Raw genomic sequence first — 17412 nt, forward strand, 5'->3', positions numbered from 1 at the left:
CCAGTTTTATGTCCCAATATATGGTCTATCCTTGAGAATGTTCCATGTACAGTAGAGGAAAATGTATAGTCTGATGTTTTAGGATGAAGTGCTCTATAAATGTCAATTATGTCCATTTCATCTAATGTGTCATTTAGGGCTGATATTTCTTTATTTATTTTCTGTTTGGATGATCTATCCATAGCTGTCAACGATGTATTTAGGTTCCCTACTATAATTGTGCTTTTGTCAATTTCTCCCTTTAGTTCTGTTAGTAGTTGCTTGGTGTATTTTGGTGCTCCCTAATTGGGGGCATAAATATCGAGTAGTCCCCTTTACCATTATGAAATGTCCGTCTTTGTCTCTTGTTACCTTTTTTATCCTGAAGTCTGTTTCATCTGATATCAGAGTGGCTACACCTGTGTTTCTCTGGATACCATTTGCTTTCAGTATCAATTTCCACCCTTTCACTTTGAGTCTATATTTGTCCTTGTAGCTGAGAACTGTGTCTTGTAGGCAGCATATGCTTTAGTTTTTTGATCCAATCTGCTACTCCGTGACTTTTTATTGGTGAGTTCAGTTCATTTACTTTTAGGGTGATTATTGATATATGAGGATTTCCTATCATTCTATCTTTGGTTTTCTGGGAGGAGTGTGTCTCCATTTGTTTTTTTACCTTTTAGTTGGTATCTATTATTTCAGTGTGGTGGTACTTTACGATTTTTTCCTGTTACTTCTTTTATTATGTTATATATTTTAGTTCTGGATTTTCTTTTTTCTTTTTTTTTTTTTTTTGAGTGGTTACCATTAAGTTTATGTAAATTTGAATATTTAGAGTATTCCATTTTCTTCAGCATGCTTACTTTCTCCATTCCCATGTTCCAGTTCAGGCCTTTACTCTACCCCTTTTTATGGTTTGGTTGCCACAAATTGTCCCTGTTGATGGTGGTCGAATAGCTCCTTTAGTATTTCTTATAGTGCAGGTCGTGTGTTAGAAAATTCCCTCAACTTCTGTATGTCTGGAAAGGTCTTTATTCCTCCTTTATATCTAAAGGATATCTTTGCTGGATATATTATTCTTGGCTCATAATTTCTCTGTTTCAATAGTTTGAATATTTGGTTTCACTCTCTCTTGGCTTGTAGAGTTTCTGCTGAAAAATCGGATGATATTCTAATGGGCTTTCCTTTGTAGGTTACCGTCTTCTTTTCCCTGGCTGCCTTGAGGATTCTTTCTTTGTAGTTGAGTTTTGACAGGTTCAGTGCAATGTGCATTGGAGAAGGCCTGTTGGGGTTGAAGTAATTAGGTGTTTTATTTCCTTTTTGGATTCGAGGATCCAGTTCTTTCCACAAGTTTGGGAAGTTGTTATCGACTATTTGTTTGAATGTACTCATTGTTCCCTTCTCTCTTTCTTCTCCTTCTGGTATGCCCATTATTCTTACATTGTGCTTTCTGATGGAGTCAGGAAATTCTTGTAGAGTTCTTTCATTTCTTTTAAGTCTCAAGTCTCTTTCTTCTTCCATTCTTGTCATTTCCAGGTTTCTGTCTTCGATGTCACTGATTGTTTCCTCCATCTGGTCAACTCTACTACCTAAGCTGGCTATTTCATTCTTCATTTCTTCTATTGAGTTCTGAATCTCCAGAAATTCTATTTGGTTCTTTTTAAAAATTTTAATCTCTTTGGTAAAATGTTCATTTTGTTCTTTGATTGTGTTTCTGAGTTCATTAAACTGCCTTTCTGTGTTTTCTTGCATCTCATTGATTTTTTCAGAACTGCGATCTTGAATTCTCTGTCATTTGAGTCACATATTTCCATATCTTAGGTTCATTTTCTGGAGACTTTTCACTTTCTTTCTGAGCTGTCTTGTTGCCTTGGTTATTCTTGGCCATTAATGATTTATGATTTCTCTTTCTAGACATCTTCAGGAGTGGATTCTGCATCAGGTTGATAGAGGTCTTTCTTTTATTTTCCAGTAAGTGTTGGTAGAATGTTTTGTTTCCTCTCCAAATGTAGACTTTTATTCTCTCTCACACAGTAGTGGTTTGTTATTTCTATACTATTCCGTCTTCTCACACAATGGGGAGAGTCCCTGGAATTGGGCTTCTCTTCTGTGAACAGTTGGCCTTGGTCGTACTGCACCACCTCCGTGTGGGGATTTGGAGAGCTTCTGAGGTTTCAGAGCTCTTCCTGCACCAGATTCAGAGTCTTGTGCTTCAGCGGCTCTCTTTACTCCTGTAGGGATCCGCCCCGATAGGTGGGGCCAGTGGTAGTGTTGGTTATGAGAGATGGCCAGAGCCATGGTGGTGACCACCACCGCAGCCAGTCCCTCCTTCCACAGCTCCCTCCCCTTTGTCGGAACTCATTGGGCTGGGAGTCCGAGTCTGTGGACAACAATTCTCAGAACTGCAAATATTCTGTTGGTTTGATCTGACACTGCTACTGTTCTGCTTCCAGCAGTGGTTAGGTGGTGGCAGGTTGAGCTCTGGGAGGGTAGGGAGGGGGCGACTAGTCTTAGTGCCTATGTCTCCCGTTTTCTGCGGCAGTGAAGGCTTAAACCACTGTTTTCAGCTTTCTTCCCTCAGTCTTTGCTCCGAAATCTCTGCCGTGAACGTTGGGTACAGCCGTGTTATATGCTGTCCCCGCAGCCCTGTGGTCCATAAACAGCCGTAGCAGTCCAAGTTCTTCCCTCTCCGGCATCTGCTGTAGTTCGGGATGCAGCGAGTTCGGAGCACTGAGCTAGGTTTGCGTCCTCTCCACACTTCTGCCTTCATTCCTCCCGTGCTATGCAATTTGTCCACCTTTAGGTGAATTCAGGAGTGAGTTTCTTCGTCTTGCCTGTCCGCTGTGCAGCAAGCCCTTTGTGGAGTTATAGTTGTTCAATTTGTTGTAAATTCTACGGGAGGTTTCCAGAGGCTCACCTCATGCTCCCATTTTTATGATGTCACTTGCAGATATTTTTTTGAATTAGTGGTTTGGATTTCTTTGGATAAATACCCAGGAGTGAAATTGCTGTGTCATAAGGTGGTTCTGTTTTTAATTTATTTTCATTTAAAGATTTTATTCCGGAAGGGGAACAGGACTTTATTGGGAAACAGTGTGCAATTCCAGGATTTTTTCCAAATCAAGTTGTTGTCCTTTCAATCTTAGTTGTGGAGGGCGCAGCCCAGCTCCAGGTCCAGTTGCCATTGTTAGTTGCAGGGAGCACAGCCCACCATCCCTCATGGGAGTCGAACTGGGAACCTGGCGGTTGAGAGGACGCGCTCCAACCAACTGAGCCACCTGGGAGCTCAGCGGCAGCTCAGCTCAAGGTGCCATGTTCAATCTTAGTTGTGGGGTGCGGAGTCCACCATGCCATGTGGGAGTCAAGGAGTCAAACCGGCAACCTTGTGTTTGAGAGCCCATTGTCCCATGTGGGAATCCAACTAGCATACTTTGGCATTAGGAGCTCGTAGCTCCAAACACCTGAGCTACCAGGTCGGCCCATGTTTTTAATTTTTTGAGGAACTGCCATGCTGTTTTCCATAGTGGCTGCAACAACCTACAATCCCACCAATAGTGCACGAGTGTTCCCTTTTCTCCACATCCTCGCCAGCACTTGTTGCTTGTTGATTCATTGATGATAGACATTCTGACAGGAGTGAGGTGGTATCTCATTGTGGTTTTTATTTGCATTTCTCTGAGGATTAGTGACTTTGAGCCTCTTTTGATACATCTGTTGGCCATCTGTATGTTTGCTTTAGAGAATTGTCTCTTCATGTCCTCTGCCCATTTTTAAAATTAGGTTGTTCATTTTTTTGGTGTTGAGTTGTATGAGTTTTTTATAAATTTTGGGTATTAACCCCTTATCAGATGTATTATTGGCCTATATCTCCTCCCATTCATAGGATGTGGTTTTGTTTTGTTGATGGTTTCCTTTGCTGTGAAAAAACTTCTTAGTTTGATATAGTCCCAGTTGTTTAATTTTTCTTTTGTTTCCCTTTACTGAGGTGATACATCAAGTAAAACTATTACTAAGGGTAATGTCTATAAATTTACTTACTATATTTTCTTCTAGGAGTTTTATGGTTTCGGGTCTTACATTTAAGTCTTTAATCCATTTTGAGTTTATTCTTGTATATGGCATAAGAAGGTGTTGCAGTTCCATTTTTTTTTCATGTATATGTCCAGTTTTTGCTGCACCATTTATGAAATAGACTGTCATTACCCCAAAGTAAATTCTTTCTTTGTCGTAGATTAAATGACCATATGAGCATGGATTTCTTTCTGGACTCTGTTCTGTTTTCATTGACCTATGTGTCTGTTTTTATACCAATACCATTACGATAGCCTTGTAGTATAAGTTGATATTGGGTAGCGCGATACCTCCAGCTTTGTTCTTCTTTCTCAGGATTGCTGTGGCTATTCAGGGTCTTTTAGGTTCCATGTAAATTTTGGGATTATTTGTCCTAGTTCTGTGAAAAATGCCATTCGTATTTTTATACAGATTGCCTTGAATCTATACATTGCTTTGGATAGTATAGACATTTTAAATAGTACCATGTTTCCCCGAAAATAAGACCTAGCCAGTCTATCAGGTCTAATGCATCTTTTGGAGCAAAAATTGATATAAGACTTGTTTCTTATGCTACTATAATATAAATCCCGGTCTTATTTTACTGTAAGACCGAGTCTTAAATAATATAATATAATATGATATAATATAATATAATATATAATATTTGGTCTTATATTAATTTTTGCTCCAAAAGACGCATTAGAGGTGATTTTCTGGCTAGGTCTTATTTTTGGGGAAGCACGGTATATTAATTCTTCTGAACTATGAGCATGTATGTACTTCCATTTGTTTGTATCTTCTTTAATTTCTTTCTTCAGTGTCTTATAATTTTCTGAGTACAGGTCTTTGACTTCCTTGGTAAATTTATTCCTTAGTATTTTTTTTGATTCAATTATAAATGGCATTGTTTTCTTAATTTGTTTTTCTGATAGTTCATTATTTGTGTATTAAAATGCAACCAATTTCTGAATATTAATTTTTTATCCTGCTACTTTACTAAATTCATTTATCAGTTCTAATAGTTTCTTGGTGGAATCTTTCGGGTTCTCTCTCTGTATAGTATAATGTCATCTGCAAATAATGACAATTTCATTTCTTTCTTTCCCATTTGGATGCCTTTTATTTCTTTTCCTCGTCTGATTGTTGTGGCTAGAACTTCCAGTACTATGTTGAATAAAAGTGGTGAAAGTGGGCATCCTTCTCTTGTTCCTGATCTTTTTTTTTTTAAATTTATTTTTTAAATTTATTGGGGTGACAATTGTTAGTAAAATTACATAGATTTCAGGTGTACAATTCTGTATTACATCATCTATAAATCCCATTGTGTGTTCACCACCCAGAGTCAGTTCTCCTTCCATCACCATATATTTGATCCCCCTTACCCTCATCTCCCACCCCCCACCCCCCTTTTGTTCCTGATCTTAAGGGGAATGCTTTTAGCTTTTCCCCATTGAGTATGATATTAGCTATGGGTTTGTCATATATGACCTTTATCATGTTGAAGTATGTTCCCTCAATTCCCACTTCGCTGAGAGTTTTTATTATTAATGGATGCTGGATTTTTGTCAAATGCTTTTTCTGCATCTATTGATATGACCATATGATTTATATGTTTCATTTTCTTTATGTGGTGTATCATGTTAATTGATTTGCAGATATTGAATCAACCTTGCACACCAGGAATAAATCCCATTTGATCATTGTGTCTGATCTTTTTAATGTACTGTTGAATTTAGTTTGCTAATATTTTATTGAGAATTTTTGCACCTATGTTCATTAGGGCTATTGGTCTATAGTTTTCTTTTTTTATTTTAGTTTTCTTTCCCATTTGGATGCCTTTTGTTTCTTTTCTTTGTCTGATTGTTGTGGCTAGAACTTCCAGTATTATGTTGAATAAAAGTGGCGAAAGGGGTCATCCTTCTCTTGTTCCTGATCTTAAGGGGAATGCTTAATAGTGGCCTTGTAAAATGAACTTGGGAGACTTCCCGCCTCTTGGATTTTTTGGAATAGTTTGAGGAGAATATGTGTTAACTCTTTTTTGAATATTTGGTAAATATTGCCTATGAAGCCATCTGGTCCAGGACTTTTATCTGTTGGGATTTCGTTGATTACTGATTCCATTTCATTGGTAGTAATCACTGTGTTCAGATTTTCTGTCTCATCTTGATTCAGCCTTGGAAGATTGTATGCTTCTAGGAATTTATCCATTTCTTCCAGAGTGTCCAGTTAGCTGGTGTATAGTTGCTTGTAGTATTTTCTTAAAATTTTCTGTGGTGTTTGTTGTCACTTCTGTTTTGTTTCTGATTTTATTTATTTGGGCCCTCTCTCTTTTTTTCCTTGATGGCTAAATGTTTATCAATTATATTTATCATTTAAAAGAACCAGCTTGTGGTTTCATTGATCTTTTGTATTGTTTTTTAAGTCTTTGTTTCATTCTGCTCTGATCTTTATTATTTCCTTTCTTGTACTCACTTTGGGCTGTGTTTGCTGGTTTTTTTTTCCAATTCCCTTATTTAAGGTTAAACTGTTGATTCAGGATTTTTCTTGTTTCTTCAGGTAGGCCTGAATTGCTAAAATTTCCCTTTTAGGCCTTCTTTCGCTCTGTCCCATATATTTTGGGTCGTTTTTTTTCATTTTTGTTTATCTCAAGATATCATTTGACTTCTTCCTTTATCTCATAACCATGAGATATTCATTATTTAGTAGCATGTGTTTTAGTCTCCCATTCATTATTACATGTTTTTTAGAACCCATTCATTATTTAGTAGCATGTTTTTTAGTCTCCATGTGGTTGTGTGTTTTTCAGGGCTTTTTTGTTGTTGTAATTGATTTCAGTTTCATGCCATTGTGGTCAGATATGATTTCAATCTTCTTAAATTTATTGAGACTTGTTTTGTGGCCTAACGTGTGCTCTATCTAGGAAAATTTTCCATGTGCACTTGAAAAGAATGTATATTCTGATACTTTGGGGTGAAATGCTTTAAAAATATCGACTAAATCCATCTAGTCTAGTGTGTCATTTAAGGCTGCTGTTTCCATGTTGATTGTTCTGTCAAGAAGATCTGTCCATTGGTGTCAGTAGGGTGTGAAAGTACCCTACTCTGAATGTGTTACTGTTGATCTCGGCTTTTATGTTGGTCAATATTTGCTTTATATATTTAGGTGCTTCTATGTGGGTGTATAAATGTTTACTAGGGTTATGTCCTCTTGTTGGATTGATCCTTTTATTATGTAATGTCCTTGATTTGTCTCTCATGATGGTCTTCGTTTTAAAGTCAATTTTGTCAGATAAGTATTGCTACTACCCTAGCTTTTTTCTCATTTCCGTTTTGCGTGAAATAATCTTTTTCTGTCCCTTACTTTCAGTTTGTGTCTGTGTTTCAACATGAGGTGTGTCTCTCGTAGACAGCGTCTGCATTGGTCTTGTTTTCTTATCCATTCAGCTACCCTATGTCTTTTGATTGGAGCGTTTAATCTATTTGCATTTAAAGTGATTATTGATAGGTATGTAGTTATTGCCAGTTTATTATTCATCTTTTAAAATTTTATTTTATTTTTTATATTAGTTTCAGGTGTACAAAACATCATACTGCGTAGACATTTACACCCTTCTCAAAGTGATAACTCCCTCAATATTATTCATATTTTTGATCTTCACTTATTTGTTTGTCCTTTCTTCTGCTTAAAGGAGTCCTTTTAGCATTTTTTGTAATACTGGCTTGATGGTAATGAATTTGTCATTAATGACATCACTTTTTAAAAATTCATGAATAGGTATTTCAAAAATAATTATAAATGACAGGAAATATATAGAAATACTCATCCTTACTAGTATTGAAAAGTTAACCAAAATAACCAAGAAATAACTTTTGTTCTCTTCTATTGTGTTTTATTTGGTTGGATTTACATAGTAATAGCAAGTGTAGATGAGAGTACTGTCCTTTACTGGTTGGAATGTAAATTGGTACAACTGGAGGTTAGTTTGGCAACGTGTATCGAAAGCCTTAGAATTGTGTATATCTTGTGGCCTTGTCTCACTTAAGGAATGTATTTTAAAGAAATAATTATAAATGTGCTTAAAGATTTAGGTGTAAAAATGAAACCTAGAAACATGTTAAAGAAAACAAACTAACTGGAAATAAACATTTCTGAGGTAGGTAAATGGTTAGAGTATACATGTTGTATGGACTCAATATTTCATTATTAAGATACTACCAATCTAAAATGCATCATTATTTTATGTACCAGCAAGAAAAGCATGCTATCTAGTTATAATTGTAAGAAGTCACGAGTTATGAAAAGTATCCATTTCAGAGAATCTAGAGTATAAAAAATTATATCTTACAATTAATAAAATATGGTAATTGGTCAAGAAATTATTGAGTATTTCTGATGGACTAGGAACTATAAAAATAATGGTTTATGCAAGTATTTCGTAACATGGAAAATGTTTATGATACATTATTTAAGAATAAAATCATATTCATATATTTACCCAACATATTAAACACCTAAAGTTGGACAAATGCTAGGTACTAGACATTTGGTATAGAATGTTAAGCTAAACTGGTTTTTTTGTTCCCATGAAGCTTTATAGCTTGATATCTTTTTATTGTTACAAAAAACCAAACAAATAGAACATTAAATATATTTGCATGTTTATGCAAAGAAAAAAAATTTGTAAGATAAGTCGTGACAACAGTGGTTGTTTCTGGTTGATTAAAGTTGGTTTTAATTTCCTTATATTTGCCCAGTTGTATTTTCTTACTTTTCTACCCTGAACCTATTTCTTTTGTAATAAAAATTGAAAATAGTTTTAAAATATAAGTGAAGTTTTCTGTGATTTATATGTAAACACATATGTACATATGAGATTTATTTAAGCTTCGTTGTGACGTTCTCTACACTCAAAATACTGTATATAGAGAATTTGAACATATATTTCATTCATACTGTATTTTGACTTTAAAACTGTACTATTATTTAATGAATAATGTATAATGATTTTGAAAGAATCAGTAATGCTTTGTGCCAGTAATTTCTTGTAGGCTTAATTTTGGGATCAATAACTTGTCAAAGTACTTGCTTCCAAGAATTTTCTATATCAATTCTTTTCTTTGATTTTAGGGCTATGTGCCATTATAGTCTTCACATAAAAGCTTACTTTCAGAATAATCCAGATTGTAGATTGTTGATTCTAATGTCTCTCAATATACCGATAGCCAAATAAAGAAGGATTTAGGAGACCGTAGCTGCACTTAATTAAATGATTATGAAGAGATAATGGTTGGTCTTCCTTTTCCAAACTCATATTTCATTTCTTCTGTTAAAAAAAAAAATTCGAAGGGAAGTAGTTTATCATTATAAAATATTTAAGTTCATTTTTACTGCAAGTATTTTTATCTATAATACTTTTAATCTGCTATTTTTCCATAGGAAGAAAAGGAGTTAGGAGATAGGAGAGCAGCTGAACTTACCTGCCTCACTGGACTCTTTTTCCTTAGAAGAACCCAAGAAGTCATAAATAAATATCTCCCACCTAAAATAGAGAATGTAGTCTTTTGCCGACCAGGGGCACTACAGATTGAGCTTTACCAAAAGCTGTTGAATTCTCACGCTGTCAGATTCTGTCTGGAAGGGTTGTTGGAAAATAGTCCTCATCTAATGTGTATAGGAGCTCTTAAAAAACTGTGCAATCACCCCTGCCTTTTGTTCAACTCTATAAAGGTAAGTAGTATGTGAGACTGTCAGGGATATGAGCTGAGTGTTCTGTATCATGTGACTCTAAGAGGGCAGATTGGATTAATCCTTGGGGCTGCATTTGTGGGTTTCCCAAAGCTTTAAGTCTCTCTAGTATGGTTCTGTTGTAGAGCTGCTCCACCCTTCTACTTGTTCTTCATGTCTACATTCGTATAGCTGAACTAAGGATGAAATGGGTTTGAGGCTCTGCCTTCTAGAGTATGTGCCCTATGCCCTTTGACATCTGTCTAATACTTTGTCATGGTCTCCCTTCCTACTTTATATTAATATAGACAGTCAGTTTTGGTTGGTGCTAACAAATACAAAATTTGCCATTAAAAACAATTTCTATTTTCCTCATTATAAAAGTGATACATAATTGTATGAAATTTATAAAATTCAGAAAATTGCAAAGAAGAAAATAAAAATGATCTAGTTAGACTGTAAACTGGTATAACTAGAAAAATAGTTTGATGAACTATCAAAAGCCTTACAATTTTGTATATCTTGTGACGTGGTATACCACTTTTTGGAATTTATAATAAAGAAATAAAGCTCTCCAGCCAGAGAAAACCACATTTTGATATTAATAGTAATCTTAACTAACATTTATTAAGCAATTACCATGTACTAAACATGAAAAATTTTTCTATTAGTATTTTATTTATTCTTCACAAAACTCTATGTAGTAAGTACTATTATTACCATCTCCATTTTGTAGTGAGGAAATAGGGGCTCAGAGATATGCATACGAGTATATCAGTCTTTTTCTAAAGAAACTCAATTTAAAGTTTCTCATTTTAAATCTATTTTTTTCACTCAACAAATTGTGAACATTTTCCTAAATTAGATACTTTCTACAAGGATGATTTTTCCTGGCTGCATAGTTGAGCTGACCATTTGGATATTTAATGAACATAAGGCAATTTGGAGTATAACGAGAGTTTTCTGTTTTGGAGTTGGAACTGGGTACCAGTCCCCACTGTATTACTTACAAGTTCTCTAATCATGGTCAAGTTACATCTATGAGCCTTAGTTTTCTTCACTGGAAAGCAGAGACAATAATAACTTCCTGACAATGTTACTGGGCAATTTGATGAAATAGTGTGGAAAGAACCTAGTAAAATGCCTGGCCATGGAAGTTGCACAGTAATTATTAGTACCCTGTTAACAATTTTTATTCTTATATATTTTTCTTTAAACAATAAAATCATAGTTTGCAAACGAAAACCTGTGGGTGCCACATGATGTTTGAGGCCATGCATTATATACTTAGAAAATGGAGTGTTGTACCAGAAGTCTCTAAGTTTATCCTGTAGTGGGTTATACTTATATAGCTTATCGTAGAAGTCAGCTTCTGTAACTGCAGTAGACAGGCTTATAACCATTTATTAAGCAACGTTTTAAGAAACAGATTCTATACATAGTGATAAAAATTAAACCCTTTGGGCATGATGCCCAGCAAAAATAGAAGCTAAAAATTCTTCCTTAAAAGGAAGACTTTTTGATGGTCCAGAATGTATCAGTTAACTAGTAATAGGCATAGGATACTACAGACTTCAAAAAGGGTGCATAATTTACAATCTGGGATTTATTCAGTAAACCTTCCCTAATATTATAGCAATATATATATATATGTGTGTGTGTGTATATATATATATATATATATATATATATATATAATGGCTGAAATGAGCCTGCCACATGTAAATAACAATGATAAATTTGGTAAATGTGGGAGAGAATGAGATCTGTCAGTCCCAGAAATTTAACCTAAAAGGTGATATAGTCATTAATAAATATAATCTTTAGTTATGTGTTCACATGTCAGCTAAGCAGTTTTGGAGGGGGAATTTCAGAAGTGCTGATAATCACTTTGGAATAAAATTATTCTAAAAACTATTGGTAAAATAATAAATGTTGTAAGTATGAATAAATTTCTTTGTTAACTTATTGGCAGAATTCTTGCAGAAGAAATTGTTAAGATTGAGTAAACTAATTTGTTTGTTTTTGAGTATCACCCAGGAGGTGCTGTGTGAAGCCCACAAACCAGAAGAGAAAGTAATAGCAGGGAGGGAAAGAGGAAGAAGAGTGAAAAAGGATCAATGATGAGGAATCTCAGGGTTTTGGAGGGGATAGATTTTGTAGCACTGTTTGCCCTCTTTTTTGCTTTCCTTTATTTCTCTGCTCCCCACACCCACTGAGTGATGATATTGCACTTGCAAGATGAAGGCAGGAGGCATTGGGCACCTGCATTAGAACTGCTCTGTAATTAATTCGGTAGAATACATGTTACTTAAAAAAAAAAAAAAAAAGACTAAATCGTAACCTATGAATATTTACATGATTTTTAGCTTGATCTTTTTGGTAGCTATTAATCTTCATTCCCCCCTCCCCCCATAATTTTAGCATTTTTTTCCCTCCCAATTGTAAAAAACAAAACAAAAAAACCATGAGCCAGTGTTAACAATTATTCTTTTGAATAGGAAAAAGAATGTAGTTCAACTTGGGATGAAACTGAAGAAAGGAGTCTATATGAAGGCTTGATAAATGTGTTCCCTGCTGACTACAACCCTCTCATGTTTAGTGAGAAGGAGTCAGGAAAACTACAGGTGCTGACAAAGCTCTTAGCAGTTATCCAAAGACTTCGTCCTACTGAAAAGTAAGAGGTCAATTTAATAGACTTCTTGTAAGTGCTCATGGAATTTTAGTTTAGACTATATCCTTACTCCCTCCCCCCTCTTTTTTAAAAAGAAGAAAACATTAAAAGTAAGTTATTTTCTTCTTTGGTCAGCTCCCAGTATTTTTAAAACTTATTAACAATGTGTCTAAGTTTTTAAGAAAAATTAAATATAAAGTAAATACATATATTTAAAAAAACCCAGAGATGTCTTCTGATATATAACACGTAGCTTGTTTCTAATCTCTTTCAGAATCCTTCTTTTACTACCCCTTAAATGTTGATATTCCTTAGGGTTTTCTTTTTACCCTCCGTCTCACTCTAAACACCCTTCCTGGGTTATCTCTACTCCCAGTAGATTTTAACTATCACCCATATATTATTGATTACAAATCTCTCTATTCCAACTCTCTCTTCTAGTTTCCACATCCTTCTTTCTAACTGTTTAATGCACATCTAACCCTATCCTGATGTCCTACTATACTTTAAGCTTCACATGTCCCAAAACAGCTTCATCATTTTTTTTTTTATTATTAAATTTATTGGGGTGACAATTGTTAGTAAAATTACATAGATTTCAGGTGTACAATTCTGTATCACATCATCTATAAATCCCATTGTGTGTTCATCACACAGAGTCAGTTCTCCTTCCATCACCATATATTCGATCCCCCTTACCCTCATCTCCCACCCCCCACCCCCCGCCCCCCTTACCCTCTGGCAACCACTAAACTATTGTCTGTGTCTATGAGTTTCTGTTTCTCATTTGTTTGTCTTGTTCTTTTGTTGTTTTTGGTTTATATACCACATATCAGTGAAATCACATGGTTCTCTGCTTTTTCTGTCTGACTTGTTTTGCTCAGCATTACTCTCTCAAGATCCATCCATGTTGTCACAAATGTTCCTATATCATCTTTTCTTACAGCCGAATAGTATTCCATTGTGTATATATACCACAACTTCTTTATCCATTCATCTATCGAAGGACATTTTGGTTGTTTCCATGTCTTGGCCACCGTAAACAAAGCTGCAATGAACATTGGAGCACACGTGTCTTTATCTCTAAATGTTTTCAGATTTTTTGGGTAGATACCCAGAAGAGGGATTGCTGGGTCATATGGCAATTCTATTCGTAATTCTTTGAGAAACCTCCACACTGCCTTCCATAACGGCTGTACCAGTCTGCATTCCCACCAACAGTGTATGAGGGTTCCTTTTTCTCCACAGCCTCTCCAACATTTGTTGCTATTTGTCTTGTTGATGATAGCCATTCTGACTGGGGTGAGGTGATATCTCATTGTGGTTTTGATTTGCATTTCTCTGATGATTAGTGATGTTGAGCATTTTTTCATATGTCTATTTGCCATTTGTATGTCCTCTTTGGAGAAATGTCTCTTCAAGTCCTCTGCCCATTTTTCAATTGGGTTGTTTGTTTTTTTGTTGTTGAGTTGCATGAGTTCCTTGTATATTCTGGATACTAGCCCCTTATCGGAGGCACTGTTTGCAAAAATCTTCTCCCATTCAGTTGGTGGCCTCTTTATTTTGTCGATGGTTTCTTTTGCTGTGCAGAAGCTTTTAAGTTTCATATAGTCCCATTCGTTTATTTTAGCTTTTACTTCCATTGCCTTTGGAGTCAAGTTCATAAAATGCTCTTTGAACCCAAGGTCCATAAGTTTAGTACCTATGTTTTCTTCTATGCAGTTTATTGTGTCAGGTCTTATGCTTAAGTCTTTGATCCATTTTGAATTAACTTTGGTACATGGTGACAAATAGCAGTCCAGTTTCATTCTTTTGCACGTGGCTATCCAATTCTCCCAGCACCATTTATTGAAGAGGCTGTCTTTGCTCCATTGTATGTTTTTAGCTTCTTTGTCAAAAATTATCTGTCCATATTTATGTGGTTTTATTTCTGGGTTCTCAATTGTATTCCATTGGTCTATGTGTCTGTTTTTCTGCCAATACCATGCTGTTTTGATTATTGTAGCCCTGTAGTACAAGCCAAAGTCAGGAAGTGTGATACCTCCATTATTGTTCTTTTTCCTTAAGATTGCTTTGGCTATTCGGGGTCTTTTGTGGTTCCAAACAAATCTGATGATTTTTTGTTCTATTTCTTTAAAATATGCCATTGGGATTTTGATGGGGATTGCATTGAATCTGTATATTGCTTTGGGTAATATGGCCATTTTAACTATGTTGATTCTTCCAATCCATGAGCACGGAATGTCTTTCCATTTCTTTGTGTCTTCTTCAATTTCTTTCAAAAATGTCTTATAGTTTTCAGCATATAGGTCTTTCACATCCTTGGTTAAGTTTATTCCTAGGTATTTTATTCTTTTTGCTGCAATTGCAAAAGGAATTGTTTTTTGTATTTCTTTTTCTGAGATTTCATTGTTAGTATATAGGAAGGCAATGGACTTTTGTGCGTTGATTTTGTAGCCGGCAACTTTACTGTATTCGTTGATTGTTTCTAATAGCTTTTTGGTGGATTCTTTAGGGTTTTCTATATATAGCATCATGTCATCTGCAAAGAGTGATAATTTAACTTCTTCATTCCCAATTTGGATGCCTTTTATTTCTTTCTCTTGCCTGATTGCTCTGGCAAGGACTTCCAACACTATGTTGAAAAGCAGAGGTGATAGGGGACATCCCTGTCGTGTTCCTGAACGTAGAGCAAAGGGCTTCAGTTTTTCTCCATTAATTATGAGATTAGCAGAGGGTTTGTCATATATGGCCTTTATTATGTTAAGGTATTTTCCTTCTATACCCATTTTATTAAGTGTTTTAATCATAAATGTATGTTGTATCTTGTCAAATGCTTTTTCTGCATCAATTGATATAATCATATGATTTTTGTCCTTTATTTTGTTTATGTGATGTATCACATTGATGGATTTGCGTATGTTGAACCATCCTTGTGCCCCGGGGATGAACCCCACTTGGTCGTGATGAATAATCTTTTTAATGCATTGTTGTATTCGATTTGCTAGAATTTTATTTAGGATTTTTGCATCGGTATTCATTAGAGATATTGGTCTGTAGTTTTCTTTTTGTGTGTGATCCTTACCAGGTTTTGGTATCAGGGTGATGTTGGCCTCATAGAATGAGTTAGGGAGTACTGTCTCTTCTTCAATTTTTTGGAAGAGTTTGTGCAGAATTGGTATTAGATCCTCTTTGAAGGTTTGGTAGAATTCACTAGTGAAGCCATCTGGTCCCGGACTTTTGCTTTTGGGAAGGTTTTGGATGACTGATTCAATTTCGTTACTGGTGATCGGTCTGTTTAGATTTTCTAGTTCTTCATGGTTCAGCCTTGGAAGGGTATATGTTTCTAAGAACTTGTCCATTTCTTCTAGGTTGTTGAATTTGGTGGCATATAGTCCTTCATAGTATTCTTGGATGATCCTTTGTATTTCTGTGGTGTCCGTGATAACTTCCCCTTTTACGTTTCTGATTTTGTTAATCAGTGTCTTCTCTCTTTTTATCTTAGTAAGTCTAGCCAAGGGTTTGTCAATTTTGTTAATCTTTTCAAAGAACCAGCTCTTTGTCACATTAATTTTTTCTATTGTCTTTTTGTTCTCTATTTCATTTAGTTCTGCTCTAATTTTTGTTATTTCCTTTCTTCTGCTGACCTTGGGTTTTACTTGTTCTTCTTTTTCTAGTTCTTTAAGGTGTAACATGAGGTTATTTATTTGGGAGTTTTCTTGTTTCTTGAGATAGGCCTGTAGTGAGATAAATTTCCCTCTTAAAACTGCTTTCGCTGCATCCCAAAAATTTTGGTAGGATGTATTTTCATTGTCATTTGTTTCCATGTATCTTTTGATCTCTCCTCTAATTTCTTCTTTGACCCAGTCCTTCTTTAAAAGTATGTTATTTAATCTCCATGTATTTATGTTTTTTCCCGCTTTCTTTTTACAGTTGATATCCAATTTCAAAGCCTTGTGATCAGAGAATATGCTTGGTATGATTTCAGTCTTCTTAAATTTGTTGAGACTGATTTTATGTCCCAGTATATGGTCTATCCTTGAGAATGTTCCATGTACACTAGAAAAGAATGTATAGTCTGATGTTTTAGGATGAAGTGCTCTATAAATGTCAATTATGTCCATTTCATCTAATGTGTCATTTAGGGCTACTATTTCGTTATTTATTTTCTGTTTGGATGATCTATCCATAGCTGTCAATGATGTATTTAAGTCCCCTAGTATAATTGTGTTTTGGTCAATTTCTCCCTTTAGTTCTGTTAGTAGTTGCTTGGTGTATTTCGGTGCTCCCTGATTGGGGGCATAAATATTGATGACTGTTATGTCTTCTTGTTGTACAGTCCCCTTCACCATTATGAAATGTCCATCTTTGTCTCTTGTTATCTTTTTCACCTTGAAGTCTGTTTCATCTGATATCATTATGGCTACACCTGATTTTCTCTGGGTACCATTTGCTTGGAGTGTCAATTTCCACCCTTTCACTTTGAGTCTATGCTTGTCCTTGTAGCTGAAATGTGTCTCTTGGAGACAGCATATGGTTGGGTTTAGTTTTTTGATCCAATCTGCTACTCTGTGCCTTTTTATTGGTGAGTTCAGTCCATTTACATTTAGGGTGATTATTGATATGTGAGGATTTCCTGTCATTCTATCTTTAGTTTTCTGGTAAGGCTGTGTCTCCATTGTTTCTTTGCCTTTTTGTTGTTGTCTATTATTTCTGTGTGGTGGTATTCTATGATGTTTCCCTCTGTTTCTTCTCTTATTTCAGTATATATTTCAATTCTGGATTTATTTTGAGTGGTTACCCTTAAGTTTATGTACAAGAAAGTTTGATATTTAGAGGATTCCATTTTCTTCAGCACGCTTACTTTCTTCATTCCCATATTCCGGTTCAGGCCTTTACTCTCCCCCTTTTTGAGTTGTGGTTGCCACAAATTGTCCCTGTTGATGGTGGTCGAATAGCCTCCTTTAGTATTTCTTGTAGTG

At 35.4% G+C, this 17412-nt stretch overlaps 1 protein-coding gene across 8 annotated transcripts in view; it reads left to right on the forward strand.

Annotated features, from left to right (window-relative positions):
• The window catches only part of RAD54B (RAD54 homolog B), a 250288-nt gene that overhangs the window by 88992 nt on the left and 143884 nt on the right, over positions 1 to 17412 (forward strand). For all 8 annotated transcript variants that reach the window (XR_002135967.3, XM_088799052.1, XM_019713370.3 and 5 more), the window contains 2 exons: positions 9469 to 9759; positions 12258 to 12433. Coding sequence is in view for 7 of the 8 variants with exons in the window: in XM_088799052.1 (XP_088655178.1) it covers positions 9469 to 9759; positions 12258 to 12433 (467 nt within the window). In the remaining variant the exon portion in view is untranslated. The remainder of the gene's footprint in view (positions 1 to 9468; positions 9760 to 12257; positions 12434 to 17412) is intronic.

This window comes from Rhinolophus sinicus, chromosome 6, assembly GCF_057876585.1.
Source record: "Rhinolophus sinicus isolate RSI-liver-muscle chromosome 6, RSI-T2T, whole genome shotgun sequence".
In the NCBI taxonomy this organism is placed as follows: domain Eukaryota; kingdom Metazoa; phylum Chordata; class Mammalia; order Chiroptera; family Rhinolophidae; genus Rhinolophus; species Rhinolophus sinicus.